General features: G+C 31.7%; 1 protein-coding gene across 1 annotated transcript; it reads right to left on the minus strand.

Annotated features, from left to right (window-relative positions):
- Window positions 1–2,557: 2,557 nt before the first annotated feature.
- LOC122514395 lies at window positions 2,558–16,655 on the minus strand. The gene is made up of 6 exons (XM_043631189.1): window positions 16,401–16,655; window positions 15,003–15,050; window positions 14,680–14,949; window positions 13,254–13,384; window positions 10,874–11,039; window positions 2,558–2,994 (listed from the first exon to the last, which is right to left on the minus strand). The coding sequence occupies exons 1-6, from the start codon at window positions 16,653–16,655 to the stop codon at window positions 2,593–2,595; spliced, it is 1,272 nt and encodes a 423-aa protein (XP_043487124.1). The 3' UTR covers window positions 2,558–2,592.
- Window positions 16,656–18,000: the final 1,345 nt, after the last annotated feature.

The raw sequence follows: 18,000 nt of genomic DNA on the forward strand, positions 1-18,000 counted from the left end.
TTTTATACGGCAGAAATTTTTTTCGGTAATAACATCCCGGCAGACAACAAAATCTTACCTACAATCCGAGTATAGGTATGTATATGAGTACTGTACTATATAGAGACTAAAGAGATCTTTTTTATTCCTCTATTTTCAATGATACAGTATTATTGTATTCACTCGAACTAATCGTCTTTATTTTGCGGACCGTTTTAGTTATGGTTTTTTGTCAAATATTTTAAATATATTTTTGAACGTTGGCACAGAAGCATTGTATATAGTGAGCGTAATTAAATTCATAACTTTGTGAAGTTTTATTTAATTTTCTTTTATCTTTCTTTTTTTTAATTATAATAGATTTATTTTGTTTTAAGTATGATTGGTTCAATTTATAAATTTGAATTTCATTTTTAACACGTTGATTTCCACGTCAATCACCGGTAACTAACACTTAATTCTTTTTTTAGTACTAACATTTAAGAGATTCCCTTAAGAATTCGCGTGGCACTCAACGTGTTAAAAAAACCGATTCAGTTGATGATGAAAATCCATCGTATGATGGAAATGATTCCGAAAATGACATCGATACCCGTGGTAAACATGAATATCACAGTATCGTGTGTAATAAAAATGTCTGCAGTGAAAATAGGGTTTATAAAATGTGATCCAGTATATACTTCCCTGGGGAACACTAGCTTCAAAGTTAAATGCCTTTGAATAAGAGTCTGGGACTTTTACAAAAAATTATCTATTTTCCAAATAAGATTGAAATAGTTGGTAATAGGATAGAAGAAAATATTGTTGGATTTTAGATAGGAGGTCTTCGTGACACACTTTGTTAAATGCTTTCTCTGTGTCTAGAAAAATAGCAGTGCAGCATTCCTTAATCTCGATAGCCGATGTTTTTATGTTAGTCATTCGATGAATTTCTTCGATCGTAGCAAATTTGCTTCTAAATCAAATTGTTAGAGAGTTATTACCTTATTTTCGTTAATTATTGATTTTATTCTACGTAGAATTATCTTTTCCAAAAGTTTCGACATTAGAGGAAGGAGTGAAATAGGTCTATATGTAAGATTTTTATTTATTTATTTAAGAAAGTAGTTTGATTGATTTATTTAAAAATGTTTAACAGTAATTATTAAACGATTTAAGAATATAATGAGATAGAACGGTAAGCATCTATAATCTAAATTCATAGTCTATCGCCACGAGATGTTAGGTATTACTCTTTACGCCGTAATCAGAAGACAACCGTCATAATTAGCGAAGGACTCACCGTACTCGACTCATCGTCGCCTATCGTCGTCTTTCGTGTTCCTTTGCCGTCCCCCGTTATCTTTAGTCTTTCTCGTTTTCTTTCACACCTAACACTCGTCCTATAAACTATGAACTGTAACGGAATGCGGCTACCGGTCCTTTCCGTCGCCTACGTTTCTCGTTATTTCCTAGCATTCCTTCTAGAAATTCCGCGATGAATCCTGATCCTGAATAAAGACTCTTCCTACACTTTTGTATCGGGAACGTTCGAGAGACTTCGATGGGGCCACACAAAGGCGACAAGTCCAGACGGTGTAACATTACATCCTAAACAAACACTCTAATCCAACGAAACGGTTTCTTTCTCTTTCGTTCAACGATACATGCTCTCACCCACCTATACTTATACCATTACACATATGACAAATAAAGAATAACTTTTACTTGGTGATACTTATAAAGAAATTGTTTATTAATAATTCTAGGAACCTCGACACGCACACTTCTCGAATTCCCCCAACCCTACACTCGGCCGTTCTGACAAAATATATCTATCCTCAGATATCCAAGTAATCATACCACCACCATTAAAAAATCTTACATATATAAAGTCCGTAAGTGGAGTTTTTTTTTTGCTTTGTAAGCATTAGAAACTGAATTCTTTTCGAGGAAGCTGGGAAAAATTTAATTCTTTAGGCAGCATTAAAGATTATGGTGAGCATCCTTATTGCACTTGGTGGTTTCCTTGAGTATCTTGCCGCTGATCAAGTAGACTTAAGGCGACTTATTGCATCGTGTTTCATTAATAAGTTTAGCGATCTCCTTAGCTATGATTGGTGCTAAGTTTTCGATTCAGTTTGATTCATTTGCTGACGATAATGATTGGTCAATTACATTTGGTTTAAATGTATCGTCAAGGTAGTTTGCGGAAATTGAGTTAATATTAATAGAATCAGGTTTCAATGTCTTCTGGATTAATGAAAATATGTAAGTTTACTCAATTACCTTCCTTTCTTGCCTAATTGATTTACTGATATTTCGCAATTCAGTTTGTATTTGTCTCAAGTCGATTAACGCTAGTCGTAATTATATGAGCGGGCAATTTTAATTGGTTAGTTAAGAAACTAACTGGCGTTCAATTAAATTTAAATTATTAAGAATAAAACTGGAGTATTGGCAGCCTCTGACACCCCGGCAACGTTAGGTAAAAAGTATATAGATAATAAGGAAATTTATCTCTGTTTCAATTTATATAAAAAACATTCTATTATAGATTTATTCATCATCACATCATCACACAGCCATAGTTGTTCACTGCTGAACATAGGCCTCCCGTAACTCATAGATTTATTACAGATCCAGTAATCCTAATTGATCATAATAAGGAATTCTCTTGCTTATTATTTCACGATAAAGGTCATTTTTATGAGCGACACCACTATAAACGCCATCCGAGCTTATGATCTCGTTGACATCCTTTACTTCATTTTTATCTACGATAACATACGGAAGAACCGTAAAAGAACTTATCATCGCTATTATCTCGCGTTCCTTGATAGACTTTCGAAGCTCTTTCATGCTCGGTGGAAGAGTTTTGCAGTCCAATTGTTTCATCATGTTACACAATGTATTATAATATTCATCTATTAGTCTGTCCTTGTAATTATCGTACACCTCGTTGTTCGTACTGGTGCTAAGAAAGTACTGCAAATCAAATGCCGGGGATCCATAAACACACATTTGGAAATCCACCTGCAACAACACAATCAGAAGATTCGATCATTTGATTTTATCGATAATTAAAAATGAAATCGGTGCGACGTTGAAAAGAAGAGGTATTCGTATTTGAGAAATCGTCAGTAAGTCGAAAGATCGATGTGCACATATCTGTGTGGCCTATCTCTTTCTCTTTCTTTCTTTCTTTCTTTTTTTTTCATTTTAACACTAGATCTAGCAAATGGGATCAAAATGATTTGTTTGACATTTCTTATAATCATTATTTAATTTCTGCTCATTTGATTTTCTAAAATTTTGTATGACTTTTTCTGAAATATGTAAATAATTAATTCTTTCTTTTTTTGTCTTTTTTAATATAAAATCTTATGTAATATATCTACATATACCGAGATGAGTAATTTCGACACCTACGGAACGTAGATCAACTGTTTACATCTGACGCTTGAATATAGCAATATACTTTTTTACTTTTGAAAATTTTCCTCGAAAATAATGAGCAGGATAAATTTCGCCCAAATTCTTCGGTTAATTTGTTTTAGTAAGAAAAATGAAAGAAGCTAACGATTGCAAATAGATAAATTTACATTAGCTCTAAAATTGTAGAATAAATTCATTGAATATAGTCAAATGTGTTATAAACAAAGAGCTGCAATTACAGTCGATGAACAATTAATGCCGACCAAAGCCAGATGTACATTTACGCAATATAGGCCAAACAAGTCAAATAAGTTTGATATCAAATTCTAATTGATGTCGAATATAAAAAGTAAATGTCTTGTAAATGTATTTCCTTACTTAGGAAAAGATGGGATTAGATTATCTATACCTTTGGGTGAATTTGTCGTTCTAAAACCTATGGAACAATATATCGGTTGAGGGAGAACAATGACGACAGATAATTTCATTACAATTTTGTCATTAGCAACAAAATTGATAATTAAGAATCTTCCGTAGTTGACATCATTAGAAAAAATAAGAAAGAATTAACAATTTGAAGAGAAATAACAATAATCTTATATACAAGAGTAAATCCAATAAAAAACATAAGTCTGTTGAAATTGAAAAAGATAGTAAAGTTTTATTTGAAATTGATATGACGGATCAAATGGCCCGAAAATATACAGTGAAAAGTGGATCCTGAAGATGGCAATCATAAGTGTTTTATAATATCTTAGATCTTGTCGGAATAAATGCCTGGATATGAATATGAGCCGTCTATTTTGAAAATGGCGTAAATCCATTTATGTTCGAATCGAGATATTGAAGGGTTTGCGTTGAATTAAATTTAAAAATGTAGATATCAGTAACATAGAATAATATTTTTGGATTTTTAAGGGTGTCAAATTTGCCATCCTAATTAGTATAATTAACATTATTTAAGAAATAATATGTTTGGCTATGATTGGACTTATGTCACTTTCAAAATCAATGAAATAACGTTTTCAATTCTTAAGAAAATACAATTCCATAGAAAAAGTAAATTTCCTTGAAATAAAAATAAATGTATACACTTCTGTTATTAAAAAAAAAAACAAATTCAACATTTTTTTTTGTAAAATAATTTTTATGTTAAAATTAAGATTGTTTTATTAATTACTAGCAAAGTTAACCCATTTTTGAAAAAATGGGTTTGCGGTTTAGTTTACGTTATCTTCATTGTTTTTTTTACTGCAGAAAACCTTGATAAATAACATTGCTTGTTGTGGGTCTTTGTTTACGGTAAGCATTGGCGTGTCGTCTGAAAATATTAAGCCTGTACAGTTAGCGTTTATTGGTATGTCTGCCGGGTGTTAAGAATGGATCCGATGATACTTTCCTGCGGAACCCTAGCTTTGATTAGTTTGATGTTGGAATGAGTGTCTTTTATTTTTGCGTAAAATGTTCTTTTAGGAAGGTAAGATTTTAGGAGCTTGTAATACGAGTGTGGAAAGTGTTTATTAATTATTTGTAGATAATCCTTGATCACTTTATCGAAATCTTTTTCTATATCTATGAAGACGGCGGAACACTACTCCTTATTTTCTAAAGCTTTTATTATCGTATTAGTTAGTTTGTGTACTTGTTCAACGGTGGAGTGTTTGTTTCGGAATCCAAATTGATGGTCAGGAATCAGATTTTTGTCAGAAATTATTCTTTTCATTCTCTTGTATATTATTTTTTCCAGCAGTTCAGATAGTAATGGTAAGAGCGATATCGGTCTATAATAATTTACATCATGCGGATCTTTATTAGGTTAAGGGAGCATTATAATTTCCGCGAGTTTCCAAGTACTTCGGAAGTAATGGACTCGTAATACTGCATTAAATATTATTTTGAGCATCCTAATTGCTTTTGGTGGCAGTTCTTTTAGTATTCTGCCATTTATTAGATCGTAACCTGGTGCCTTTCTTATTTTGATTTGTGATATTAGCATTCTAATTTCTTCGGCTGTTGTGCTATTAATGTTTTCATGAGATTGTGTTTTGCTTCCGACGTCATTTACGTTAGTGTCTGTGCATGTATGAGTATTGAAGTTTTGTGCTGTGAATATGTGTTCAAGGATTGTTGCGAAGGGTTCCGCTTGTTTTTCTGTGCTTTTCGATCATGAGCCGTCAAGATTTCGTATGGCTGGTATTGATTTTACTGGTCTTTTGAATCTTTTTGCTGTTTTACGAAGAGAGTAATTAGTATCTTCGTGAGGTGAAAGTGATGTCAGGTACCTTTCGAATTCTGCATTGTTGTGATCCCGTATGTTATGCTGAACATCTTTAGTTACTTTGTTTAGTAGTCTCTTATTACTCTTTGTTTTATTTTTCTGCCACCTACCTTTAACTTGCCTTTTTACTTTTATTTTATGCAAAATAATGCTAGGATATGACGGAATTTTTCTGCGTAAAACATTTTGAGATGTAGATGCCCACGCTGCTTCTTGTATAGCATCTGTTAGGTTGATTACTGCATTTTCTATTTGTAAAGAGGTCTTGAGCGGAATATTACAATTTAATTTGGATTTTAAAGTTTCTTTAAAGATCATCCATTTTGTGCTTCCATTGCACAGCGTTGGAGATTTTTTATATAGGTTTGTTCCGGTATGTTATTATTATAGGCGAATGGTCTGAGCTGAGATCAAAAGATAATTCGGTTTTTAAGTGAATTAGGTTTTTAGGCCTTTTAGGACGCCGAAGTCTAGTAAGTCGGAAATTTTGTTATAAGCTGAGGGCCAGTATGTTGGTTCACCTGTCGTGAGGATGTCTAGATTTGCGTTGGTTATGTATGAGTCTAAAATTTTACCTCGTGGTGAAGTTGTTTTTGATCTCCAATTTGGATGCTCGCCGTTAAAGTCTCCAGCTGCTACAAATTTATTACCAAGTTCCTTGAAAAAGTTGTTCCATTGATCGATTGTAATTGTAAATTTTGGCGATGCATAATTAGCCGAGAGTTTAAGTGCATTTCCCTGAGTTTTTAAGGTAATTGTGGTGACTTAAAGATAATTGTGAACTGTTTTACTGTGTAGATGATGTTTTATCTCGTTCTTAATAATTATAGCAGTTCCACCATGCGTTGTACCTGAAGGATGTTTTGTGTCATACATGGTGTAGTATGGAATATTTATATAGTTTCTATCTGTGAGATGAGTTTCAGATACGAGTAGAATGTCTATGTCATGCGTGTATATGAATGCTTTGGGTTTCTTGAATTCGTTGTTGTAATCCGTTGTTGTTCCAAACCTCTATTTTTATTTGTGTATCCATTATTTGTTATTGAGTACCGTTTTTGTTAATAATTGTAGCATTGTGGTAATTTGTTACATTTGTTGTTTTAAGAGAGAATTTTGCTCTATTATCATTGTGGTTATGATTTCTGTATTTTTAATTGATTGTTTTAATAGTTCTTTAATGCCTGATGTCTCTTCAGTGTTTAAGTCTTTTGTATTTGTATGTGCTCGTTTGGTTACTTCGGCGTTGCTTCTGATTCGGTGTGTTCAACTATTGGTGTATTATCCCTGTTGGCATTTACGTTTTGTTTATTGTAGTGAATTTCATTCTAAGGATCGTCTAGATTAGGTTTTTCCAATACTTTTTCCTTAGCGTTGGATACAGTTTTTGTTGTAGTAATTTTCTCGTCTGACATCCTTTGTAATTTGCTGGGTGGTTACCGTTGCAGTTTACACATATGACGTTTTCGATTTTGCCCTCTTGAGGACAGAGTGCTGTTAAATGTTTTTTTGTACATTTGACACAGGCAGGATTTCTGTTGCAGTAATTTTTTGTGTGCCCATAGGCCCGGCATCGTGTGCATTGAGGTATTTCTCTTTTAGTTCTAGTGATTCGACTTTAATTATTGTATTAAGCAGGATATTAATCTCGTATATGTTTTATTATTATCCTGAGGAGCAAGTTCGATAAAAAATAAAGGTTGCAGCTGTTTGGTATCGAATTTTGTTATATTATTTATCAATTTTACCTTGTGGCCAAGTTTGTCTACTTCATTTGTTATTTTAACTATATTGGAATTGGGATGAAGTCCTTGAATTACGATTTTATAGCTCTTCTCGTTTTTTTCTTGATACGTGTGGTATCCCGCGTTTTTAGTTTTTAGTGCATTTATTACCTTTCTGAACGTATCCGGTGTGGTAGTTTGTACTTTCACTTGGTTGTCCTTAAGTTGTTTTATTACATAGTTATTTAGACCAGCTGTTTCATCCAGTAACTCGAGCAGAGGGTCGATGATTTCTGCGTCGAAGTATATTGGTGGTGGTTTTACTGCTTTTTTTTCTTCTATTACAATTCCTGTAGTGTTTTGTGTTTCTGCTGAATCGTCGAGTAGATCATAAGAGTTGCTTATGGCTATGTCTTGAAGTCATTTTGTTGGTAATGGTGTTGTTTTTTTGTTCACTTATCTTGCATTTTTTTGAGTTTTGTAACTTGGTTGATTTAGCGGGAAACCAGTTTTACGAATCTTCCGAGTCTTTATACATCTCACTTTCCATACACGAGTTTCTATTATCTTTTTTTAATTATTCTCTTTTCTGTACGAGCTAGGTTAGAGGATTGTTTTGTTTCCATCGACGATTGACCATTTCGGTATTTTGAATAATGAATCTGTTGCCGATATAAACGATTTTAAGAGGTGTTAATTTCTATGATCAAAGCTTTTTGTCATACGCTTGAACACGCGGTTACCTGCGTGGGTGCAGTGTTACCTCGATAGAACACTGGTCGCTCATCCTTGTATTTGCGGTGTAAACCTAATATACGTTACACAGTATCTCAACATAATGTATTATTATTTAAATACTTACATTCTCTCTCGGGAGCGGTAGATAAACATGTCCGTATTTACTAACGATTGAACGTAGAATATACTAATAATAAAGCGACGAATATTTTTTTTGTCGTACGTGTTCTGCTTAAGGGGTGAGATGCAGTCAGAATTTTCTAAAAATGGATTTGTTTTTTTGTTTTTTTTTCTTAAAGTATGATGTTTAAAAAATATTCTCTGCAAAATTCAAGTTAATCCGATGAATAGTTTCCAAGATATCCTACAATTGATAGGTAACAGATGGAAGCAGAAAGCAACCGTTTTCGATCCGCCTATTATATTTTATGAATACTCCTGTGGAAACAAAAAGAAAGGAGAAACATCGAAAGGTGAAAATAAAGAAACGAATTAATTGACTGTATAGTCGCGTACCGTTAAAAGGCAAGATGTTTTCAATCCAAAAATAGCGGAACGTGATGAAAGTGTTGCAAGATCATCAGCTAAAAAATTAAAATGTGACATAGAAGATGATTTACCTGAAGATAGTCGTTTCAAATATAGAATAATAAACTTTATTTCTGTATTACGGCTATTTTGAATCTTGTAAAGTGCAAAAAGTGTAATGGGAATGTCAAATTTCAGATAGCCAACACACGTGGTCTGGAATTTTAAATTGTGGTATCACGTGATGATTGTATTAACGATGATGATTGTGTTATGTAATCCGTTGTTCTCGCGATGGTACGAAGTGGGGATTTCAACCGAAAAGCTAGTTTCAGGTGAAATACGCAAGAAAGAAAAGACTATAAATAGATACTTCTAGAATAAGACGAAGATGCTTCCAAATCGACAGAGCTATTTCTAGATATGATAAAGATGTTTTTCTGATAGGTAAAGCCACAAAAAACGTTGTCCTCCGTTGCTATGATATGAAGGAATGAGAGAGTATGCGTGTGAATGCGTGTTTTGCGTAGATGAAGAAATAAGTGATGTAAGATAAAGGCGAATATATATAGGAGAAAGTGTGTATGTGTATATATGCGGTAAGCAGCGAGATACAGAAAAGACGGATTTTAGTTAGTCGGGTAAAAGTAATATCAGAGTAAAGAGTAAAGAGAATAGTCGCGTGTAAGAGAAGTATCAGAGTAAAGAGTAAAGAGAATCGTCAGAGTAAAGATAAGCATCAGAATAAAGAGTGCAAAAAAAATGAATTTAAGTTAAGATCATTTGTTAGTTAATAAAATTTGATTTTTTTTGGTTAAAGAAATTACAATCAATTAACACCAGGCCTTTTATTTCCCATAATATTTTGATAGTCACTGCAAAGCACTTCATGCGAAACGGGGTCCAACAAGGATGGCGATAATTTTTATTATTAATTAATATTTTTTTCTGGAATTTTGTACAAGTCAAGTTGAAACATAATATAAAAATTTTGTGTAATCAGTTTTTTAAAACAAATCTAATTATTATAAGATATTAAATTATTAAATTAAAATTATTAAAAATTCTCCTTTTTTTCACGCCTCAGACTGCATCTTACCCCTTAAATAATTGTAACTTGTAAAGAATTTCTTTGAATTTTACGCGTAATTCTTTTTAAAGTTGATGTTATTATATTATTATTCTTATTCAGTTAATATTTAATCTTCGCTCATAAAATAGATAAATTTATATAAAAACGTAAAAATTGCTACGTCTTTTCTTAAATAACTTAATAACTTAAAAAAACAAATATTTGAGCTCTTTTGATAGAAGTAGGTATACGTCAATCGTCGGATTATCTAGTGTTAATCGCGATAAGTACTGACAGGTCCTTTCTTGGTACACCTGTACGCGATAAAATCGAGTTTATTTCATTATTCATAACGCGTATCAATACGAGGAGTCGTTGTACCTTTGACGTTACATATCCGAACATTTTTATCTTTTGCTATAAAGAAGTCGCTCTCCTGTGAATATAGAAAAAAATAGTAAATTTCATCGATCAAAATTTACCCTAAAATCTATTCCGGGTATGTTCTCTTTTGATAAACATACGATAGAATTTGGATTTGTTTCTTTTCCTTCGAAAAATAAAGTCACTTATAATTTGTTTAAGATGATGTTGTTATCTTGTGACTTGAAGACGACGACCATGATTTACTGAATATCTTATCTTTCGATATTGTTGAATTGTTTTTTTTCAGATGTAGAGGATAACAAAAAAATATGAGCGCATAGCTTTTCCTTTGCAAAATGGCAAACCTTTTGGTCTTAATTTAAAGGCTGATGAGTTTCCAAACTAGGTAGCCTACATAGAAATAAAGAATAAGCTAAATCTGATTGAACTCGAACGTTTTAACTTTCCGGCTTTCGGTATTTACCAAGCTGCATGTTTATGTATACCTGCAGTCCTATAAGAAATTCTTTTCAGATTTCTTTCCCTCGTTATTAAATCTTACAAACAGATTAATCGATTATCTATTACATGTCGAATCAATTATGAGATTCAGAAATATTTTGAATCGTTTATCGTTGAAAAACTAAGCTTTCATCAATGGTTGTTTTTACTTTGAACATTTTCCCTCGAGAAACGATGTACCTTTAAAATCTTTCCAATGATCAAAGAAAAATGGGAAACGACGAATAGAAATCGTATCGTTATACTCACAAAGATATGATCGATCGGTTTTCCTTCATCATTATAACGAAACATCATATTGTCCACCCAGAAGTCACCATGATTTATAACATTAAATTCATCATCTCGGTGTTTTATTGCCTTGCTAGTCTCATAATAGATTTTATCCGATATTTTGTCAATTTTCTCTCCATATCTATGAATACATTTAATAAAATTATTTACACATATAACTTATACATACGAGGGTTGGTTGAAAAGTTTTGAGCCTATTCTTATCCATGATTTTTTAGATTATCAAAAAGACACTACCAGATGTTAATTTTAGATCAGTATAAGACTTGGTATATTAGTAGAGCATACTTTTAAAGTACTTTCGCATTAAAATATTTAAGCAAGCTGACTAGTTAATTTCGAGAAAAATATTTTTAATGTTTCGCTTGCTTGTGTTTATATTCGTGTAAATCATTTAATTATAATATTAAAATGGTCAGAACTCGTTTCTTCGTGAAGAGATTTGTTTTTTTTAATAATTCGTAAAATTGATAATTTTAAATAAATCAATATTGACCAATATTATCAAATTAAATACTAATAATTTGATGTTATCTACAAAATAATAGTTTAACACGTTCGTCGCCAAGCGCGATTGCAATGAGTTTCCCCGAGGAACAAATTCGACTGTCGGAGCGCCGAAACATAACAGAGCGATAAGCGGGAAATAACAGGGACGTAACTCGAGTATTGTTTTCCATTCATATAAATTCATAATATTCCATTCGATACTTTGATATTCATTCGATACTTCGATAATTTTCCTTTTGATACTTTGTTATCAGGTCTCCTTTTTGTTGCACTCTAAAAAATTTTTTTCCTTTTGTTTCATTTTGTTTCATTCTAAAAACGGACAGAACTTTCCGGTAGACCTAATATTTAGTAAAAAAAACTACGACCTATTGTTCCAAGTGTCCGAATTCACCACAAATATGTTTACAATGTTTCAACGCACACCATACGAGATAGTATATGCAATATGTTATCTTATATAAATTAGTAAAATGTATAGTATAATATGTATATTTGTAGTATTTTTATGTTGTATATCCTATATTTATATTTCAATACTGATTCCATTAAATTCGGTTTAAAAATCCACCTGAAAGTCGTATTAACTTGAATAAGAAGAGCGTCACCCATATTTGGGTGACGGGGCCCCCACGGAAGCATACCCGTTACCCAGATCTGGTGACGTGGCGACGAACGTGTTAATAACCCTTTGACTGCTACTGGCGCAGATATACGTCCAGCGAAAACCATCGGTAGTGCCCATGGACGCATATGCGCGCTCAGCGAAAAGACTTTGACTGTTTACTGCTGTCTCATGCGTATTGTGGAAATTTTTTCTCTCGTATATCTCTAATATACAGGGTGATTCACTAACTCTTGCCACCAAATAGCTCCGAAAGTATAATAGTAGCAGAAAAGTTTATACAACAAAAGTTGCATGAAAAATTTAGGTGTATAATGTAATGTCAACTTTTTGTTGCTAGGATTAGTTGCATCTGAAATTTAAAGGTAAAATTTGCATTTTTGAATGGTATCTATATTTTGTTACTTATTTTCTGATAACGACTGTCGGCATTGCGCGCAAAAGTATTTAGTCCTCAGCACACGCGAAACATTTCAACTTAAAGCATTTAGCAGTCAAAGAGTTATTATAATACTCGAATTATCGTTAAAGTTTAATTTTTCAACAGTTATATAATTACGTATATAACATTTCAGTAATGATAAATAACTAATAAATAACATTATTGCTTTCATTATTATACAAAAATGTTTGTATAATTTTTTATCATTCGTAAGTTTTGTAATTTTGTGTACAATTATTAATGATTACTATTGAAGTTTTATATATAATTCTTTAATTGTAATTCAAGTATCGTATTGAGATTAACAGTTATTTTATAGATAAATAAAATTATTCTTATTTAATTTGATAATATTTGTAATTATGAATTTATTTAAGATTATAAATTGTATTATAATTATTAAACCAAAAATCTCCGTACGAGGAATCGAATTTTAATTCACTCATGAGATAGGCAAGTACGTTAGTATCTACGTTACCGTTCAACTTGATAATTTAATGATATTACAGGTATATAAACATACCAAAACTTGAAGGCTTTTTCCTCGGAATTGGCTAGCCAGCTTGTTTTAAAATTTCAATGCGGGAACATCTTAAAGGAATACTATTGATATACCATCAAGTCTTATATCGATCTAAAGTTAACATCTGGTAGTGCCTCCGTATGTATGGAAAAACTTAAGTAAATTTGACCAATATCAAAATTGTTTCTATTATATGAAAACTTTTTTAACTTACTAAAGTATTTATAGAACTCACTTCTCAAAATTAGGCCATTTTTTTACTTGTTCGGCTAACGATTTTGTTGCAAGAATGAAGAAGCATCTTAATCCGGAAGTTTGTTTATCGTAGTATAATCCTCTGGTGTAAAGCGTTTTGTGATCGGGTTCCTAAAAACATATTGTATTATCTAATTATTGATATACATATATTTAATTTCAAATAAATGATTTACGAAATAATTATTGTTACATCATGTCCGTTTACACATAAATCCACGCATAGAATCCTTTTTAAATTTTCTAAAGAAAAAGCCTGCCTAACATTGGAACACGTTCAACGATAAAGGATTATAAGGGATATTGAACTTCATTTATTCTTTCAGATAGACATTTCGCATGTATGCATTTTGATCGAGCTACGCGAGTTTCGCACTCCTATTCATAGGAACAAAATTTGCAGCTTATGGTAAGCATTATAATCCTGAAGCTTTTTTCTACTGGTAAGGAGACAATACGGTTGTACACAAACGGATTTTTACGAGCTTTGGTATATTAGTAGTACACCTTTAAGGTATTCTCGTGATAAAATATTTTGGTGAACTGGCCAGCCAATTTTGAGAAAAAAGCTTTCAAAATTTGCTTTCTTTTATACATGTGCTTATCTTCTTGTAAATTTAATTATTTATTAATTAGCGCAATAGCGCAGGTAATAGCGTTTACGGCTGCCGATCCGATGGGTTAGTGTCCGATTCTTTTCTTGGGGGAATCTTTTTTTTTTAAGTTATTTCGATATATAGGCTTAAAACAATTTTTTTACACACACACATTTATTAATATTTATTAAATATTTTTATTGAATTAATTAAATTTTTTGCATGAAATTTTTAATGATTAAAGTATATATATATATATAATCGTTATTTATTACTATTAAAATTATTTATATTTTTATATGATGTTTACTGGTTAAAGAATAAAATGATAACAGTAATTCAACCAAATAATCGTTTCTTATTATTTGCGCAAGATTTTTAAAAATTTATTATTATATTTCCAATTTTTTAGTGATAATTTTCATTCTCTTTCCTGTATATAATTAAAAATTAATAAATGTTAAAAAATTTTTTTAAACTTATATATTTAAATAACTTATAAAATAAAGATTCCCCCTAGAAGAATCGGACATAAACCCATCGGATCGACAGCCGAAAACGCTACTACCTACGCTATTACGCCAATTGATAAAAAATTGAATTTACAAGAAGATAAGCACGAGTATAAAAAAAGCAAATTTTGAAGCTTTTTTCTCACAATTGGCTGTCCAGTTCACCGAAATATATTACCACGATAATACCTAAAAGGTGTACTACTAATATACTAAAGCTAGTAAAAATTCGTTTGTGTACAACCGTAATGTCTCCTGTAGGTGAAAATTCCCTTTTTTCGATAAAATAGATTCTTACCTTTTCGCATATGGCCAAACTACTCGCATGAAATCTAGCCAATGCTCGCATCGCACACAAGGAGTGAGGAAGGTCAAGACCAGCTCGACGGGCAGCCATGCGAAATCCAAGTGGATCTAGATCCTCTATCACTAGAAACCCCGGATATTCTTTCTTAGTATAGAAGACCTGTGGACTAAGAATATGAGCTGGTCCAACTAGATCGTTCATTTTCCTCAACAGGTTCTCCATCATCGATATTTCCGTGTCGAAGATCTTTGATTGCTCGACCTAGGCGAATAATTCGACGTATTATATCATTAATCGTATTTTTTCAATTTTACCCTTTGCTCTCGGCTGTCAGTGCGTGACAACGTAAGTCTAGCATATAACTGTATAAAATAATAAGAAATAATTTCTGATTTGTTTGCAAATATATGTTCATCGATGTGGACAAATTTAGATAAATCAAACATCGTCACGATACCTTACTTAGTTCAAAAGTTATGCTATATAATATGATGACTTAAGAATAGCGTCGAATTGCCGGTAGGTACGTTTTGAAACGGCGCCGAGTGCAGAGGATTAATTACACGCTTCATCGTACATTTAGATTGTCTTTCTTTATTCTTACTCTCAATAACGAAGCTAATCAAAGAGAACGATCGTAGTGTTATAAATGTGTCTACGTGTATGCAGTAAGAAAGGATGATTTCTATTGCCACTAGAGAGTGCGTCGATTCGATGGATCTGATTTTTCAAATATATAGTTGTACCTTTACCTTAGGAAAAAAATAGATAACTATATAAGTCGATGAAGTAAATAAAAAATTAAAAACTGAAGAAAATGGAATAATTGGTTATATATCACAAAGTCAAGAAAAAATAACAATAGCATGAAAAAATCTCTATAAATCATTCTGTATATCTGTAAAAAAATTGTGAAATGGAATCAATTTATCTTTAACTCAATTATTGAGTATAAAAATGAATAATACCGTATGCAAAATGTAATTGCCAGTTACATTAAGTTTAGACAGTAAACCATAAAATCAACAATATAAAATAACCTGTTGAGCTGTAAGAAAATTAATCGATTAATTAATCATAGTTAACGGAGTAGCTAATCAAATCGCAATAAATATACCTCGTATAAGATTATAAATTTTATGTAACAGAAATAATATTTTTTTTATTCTTATTAATGTAGGAGACGGTAAGCGTCGCCGTCTTATTTTTTGGGTCTGCCGACAAAGACGCTGGTTTGTTAGCATAAGGCGATAGGTATCGGTTAGATTTTAAGTAACCTGATAAACGGACGAAATAAAGGACGGTGTGAATTCGACGAATGAATGCACGAGCGACAAAGAGTAGTGAGTGTTGAGCGTTGTAAGAGAGAAGATCTGCGCTTTGTAATAACCATTAGAAATTGTAATAAAACTGTTTTTCCTATTAAAAATCCTACATTAGCTTTTATAAAATAATAAAATTATATATTAATATATAATCAGTTACGTTAACTTCGCCCTAACTAATTTTGTTTATTTATAAAATCACACGTACTAAAATCTGAATTCCTGAACACAACCATCCCCCTCGTGGAGAATTATAGTACCTGCTATTTCCTCATTTTCAACAACACAAATTGGACGAAAACGCATATCTCGATCGTCCTCCTTGTACCTAGGCATCATGCTCTCAATCGTGAATCTAATTTAAAAACAAAAGACTATAATACCTACCACTTTTCTTTGCACAGTATCTCCCGATGGTGCGACTTTAACAATGAAGGATATTTTGTTCATAACTTCTCGGTCATCTTGTTTGGATGCAAATTCAACTGAAACTCTGTACAAATCGCTACTATAGTTGTCCCCCTTAGCTGTCGCCGGTTTAGAAGATATATCGATCACACTGATCGAATTGTCATTTTTCACCTTCCGCAAAATATTTTCCAAAAACTCGAGGCTCAGCCATAACGGTGTCTCTTCGGCCATTTCTGAAATTAAAATTGAAATCGGAGAATTTCATCAGAAATCTATGTACTTTTCGTTGTGTTAGGAAATATAGAAACGATTCTTTACAATAACTTATTATCAGCAGCGGAATATATAATTTTCTTTCAACGTTTTTGTCCCTAGACGAAGTACGCGAACCAATTCATTCTTTCAATATCATTTTTTGTATATGTCACGGTCAATGTATATATTCTGGTAAATCTATAGAATGCACAGAAAGTTTTGATTAATCTATGAAATGTGTTTTCATTGCCTATTTTTAGAGCTAATGGAGGGGAGAGAGAGGAGGAAATGAAACAAACCACATTAAGTGCATGTTCGTATGGTCATAAAATAATCGTCACTTTTCGTACCGTGCACGCCTTTTCTCAACTGTCCGACTACAAAACTTAATCTTCTAAACTTCCACATTGTATGGGTAGAAGAAGGTAATATAGAAAAAGATACGAATTCAATTATTATTATAATAATTAAAGTTATTATTGTAAAAATAAAGTAATTATTTAATCTTATTAAAATTGTAACTAATTTAATTAAATAAATAACTTATTCACAGTTATCATTTAACTTAAAAATTAAGTTATTATTTAGTATATTAAGTATATATATATATTATATAATATAATTATATTATATAAATATAATTATTCTTAATTTCCGTTACTATAAAGATCAGCGTAATGTTCAGTTTCTTTTGAGGGGTAAGATGCAGTCAGGATTTTCTAAAAATGGATTTGTTTTTTGGCTTTTTTTTCTTGAAGTATGATATTTAAAAAATATTCTCTGCAAAATTCAAGTTAATCGGATGAATAGTTTCTGAGATATCCTACAATTGATATGTAACAGACGGAAGCAGAAAGCAACCGTTTTCGACCTGCCCATTATATTTTATGAATATTCCTGTGGAAACAACAAGAAAGTATTACAAGTTCATCAGCTAAAAAATTAAAATGTAACATAGATGTTGATGTACCTGCAGATAGTCGTGTTGAATATAGAATAATAAATTTTATTTCTATATTATGGCTATTTCGAATCTTGTAAAGTGCAAAAAGTGTAATGAGGATGTGAAATTTTAGCCAGCCAGCATACGTGGTCTATATACACACAATTTAAAATTGTGGTATCACGTGAAGATTGTATTAAAGATAACATTCCTTGTATATATATATATATATATATATAGGTGTACAAATAAGTTTTCGCAGTTTTGAGAAAAATGGCATTGCACAAGGCTTACGTTAGAATTCGCAGATGATAACCGGCTTGAAAATTAGGTTAATCATTCAAGAGCAACATAACCCTATCATATTATTAACTTCTT

Source organism: Polistes fuscatus, unplaced genomic scaffold (assembly GCF_010416935.1).
Source record: "Polistes fuscatus isolate 324 unplaced genomic scaffold, CU_Pfus_HIC Scaffold141, whole genome shotgun sequence".
Classification (NCBI taxonomy): Eukaryota; Metazoa; Arthropoda; class Insecta; order Hymenoptera; family Vespidae; genus Polistes; species Polistes fuscatus.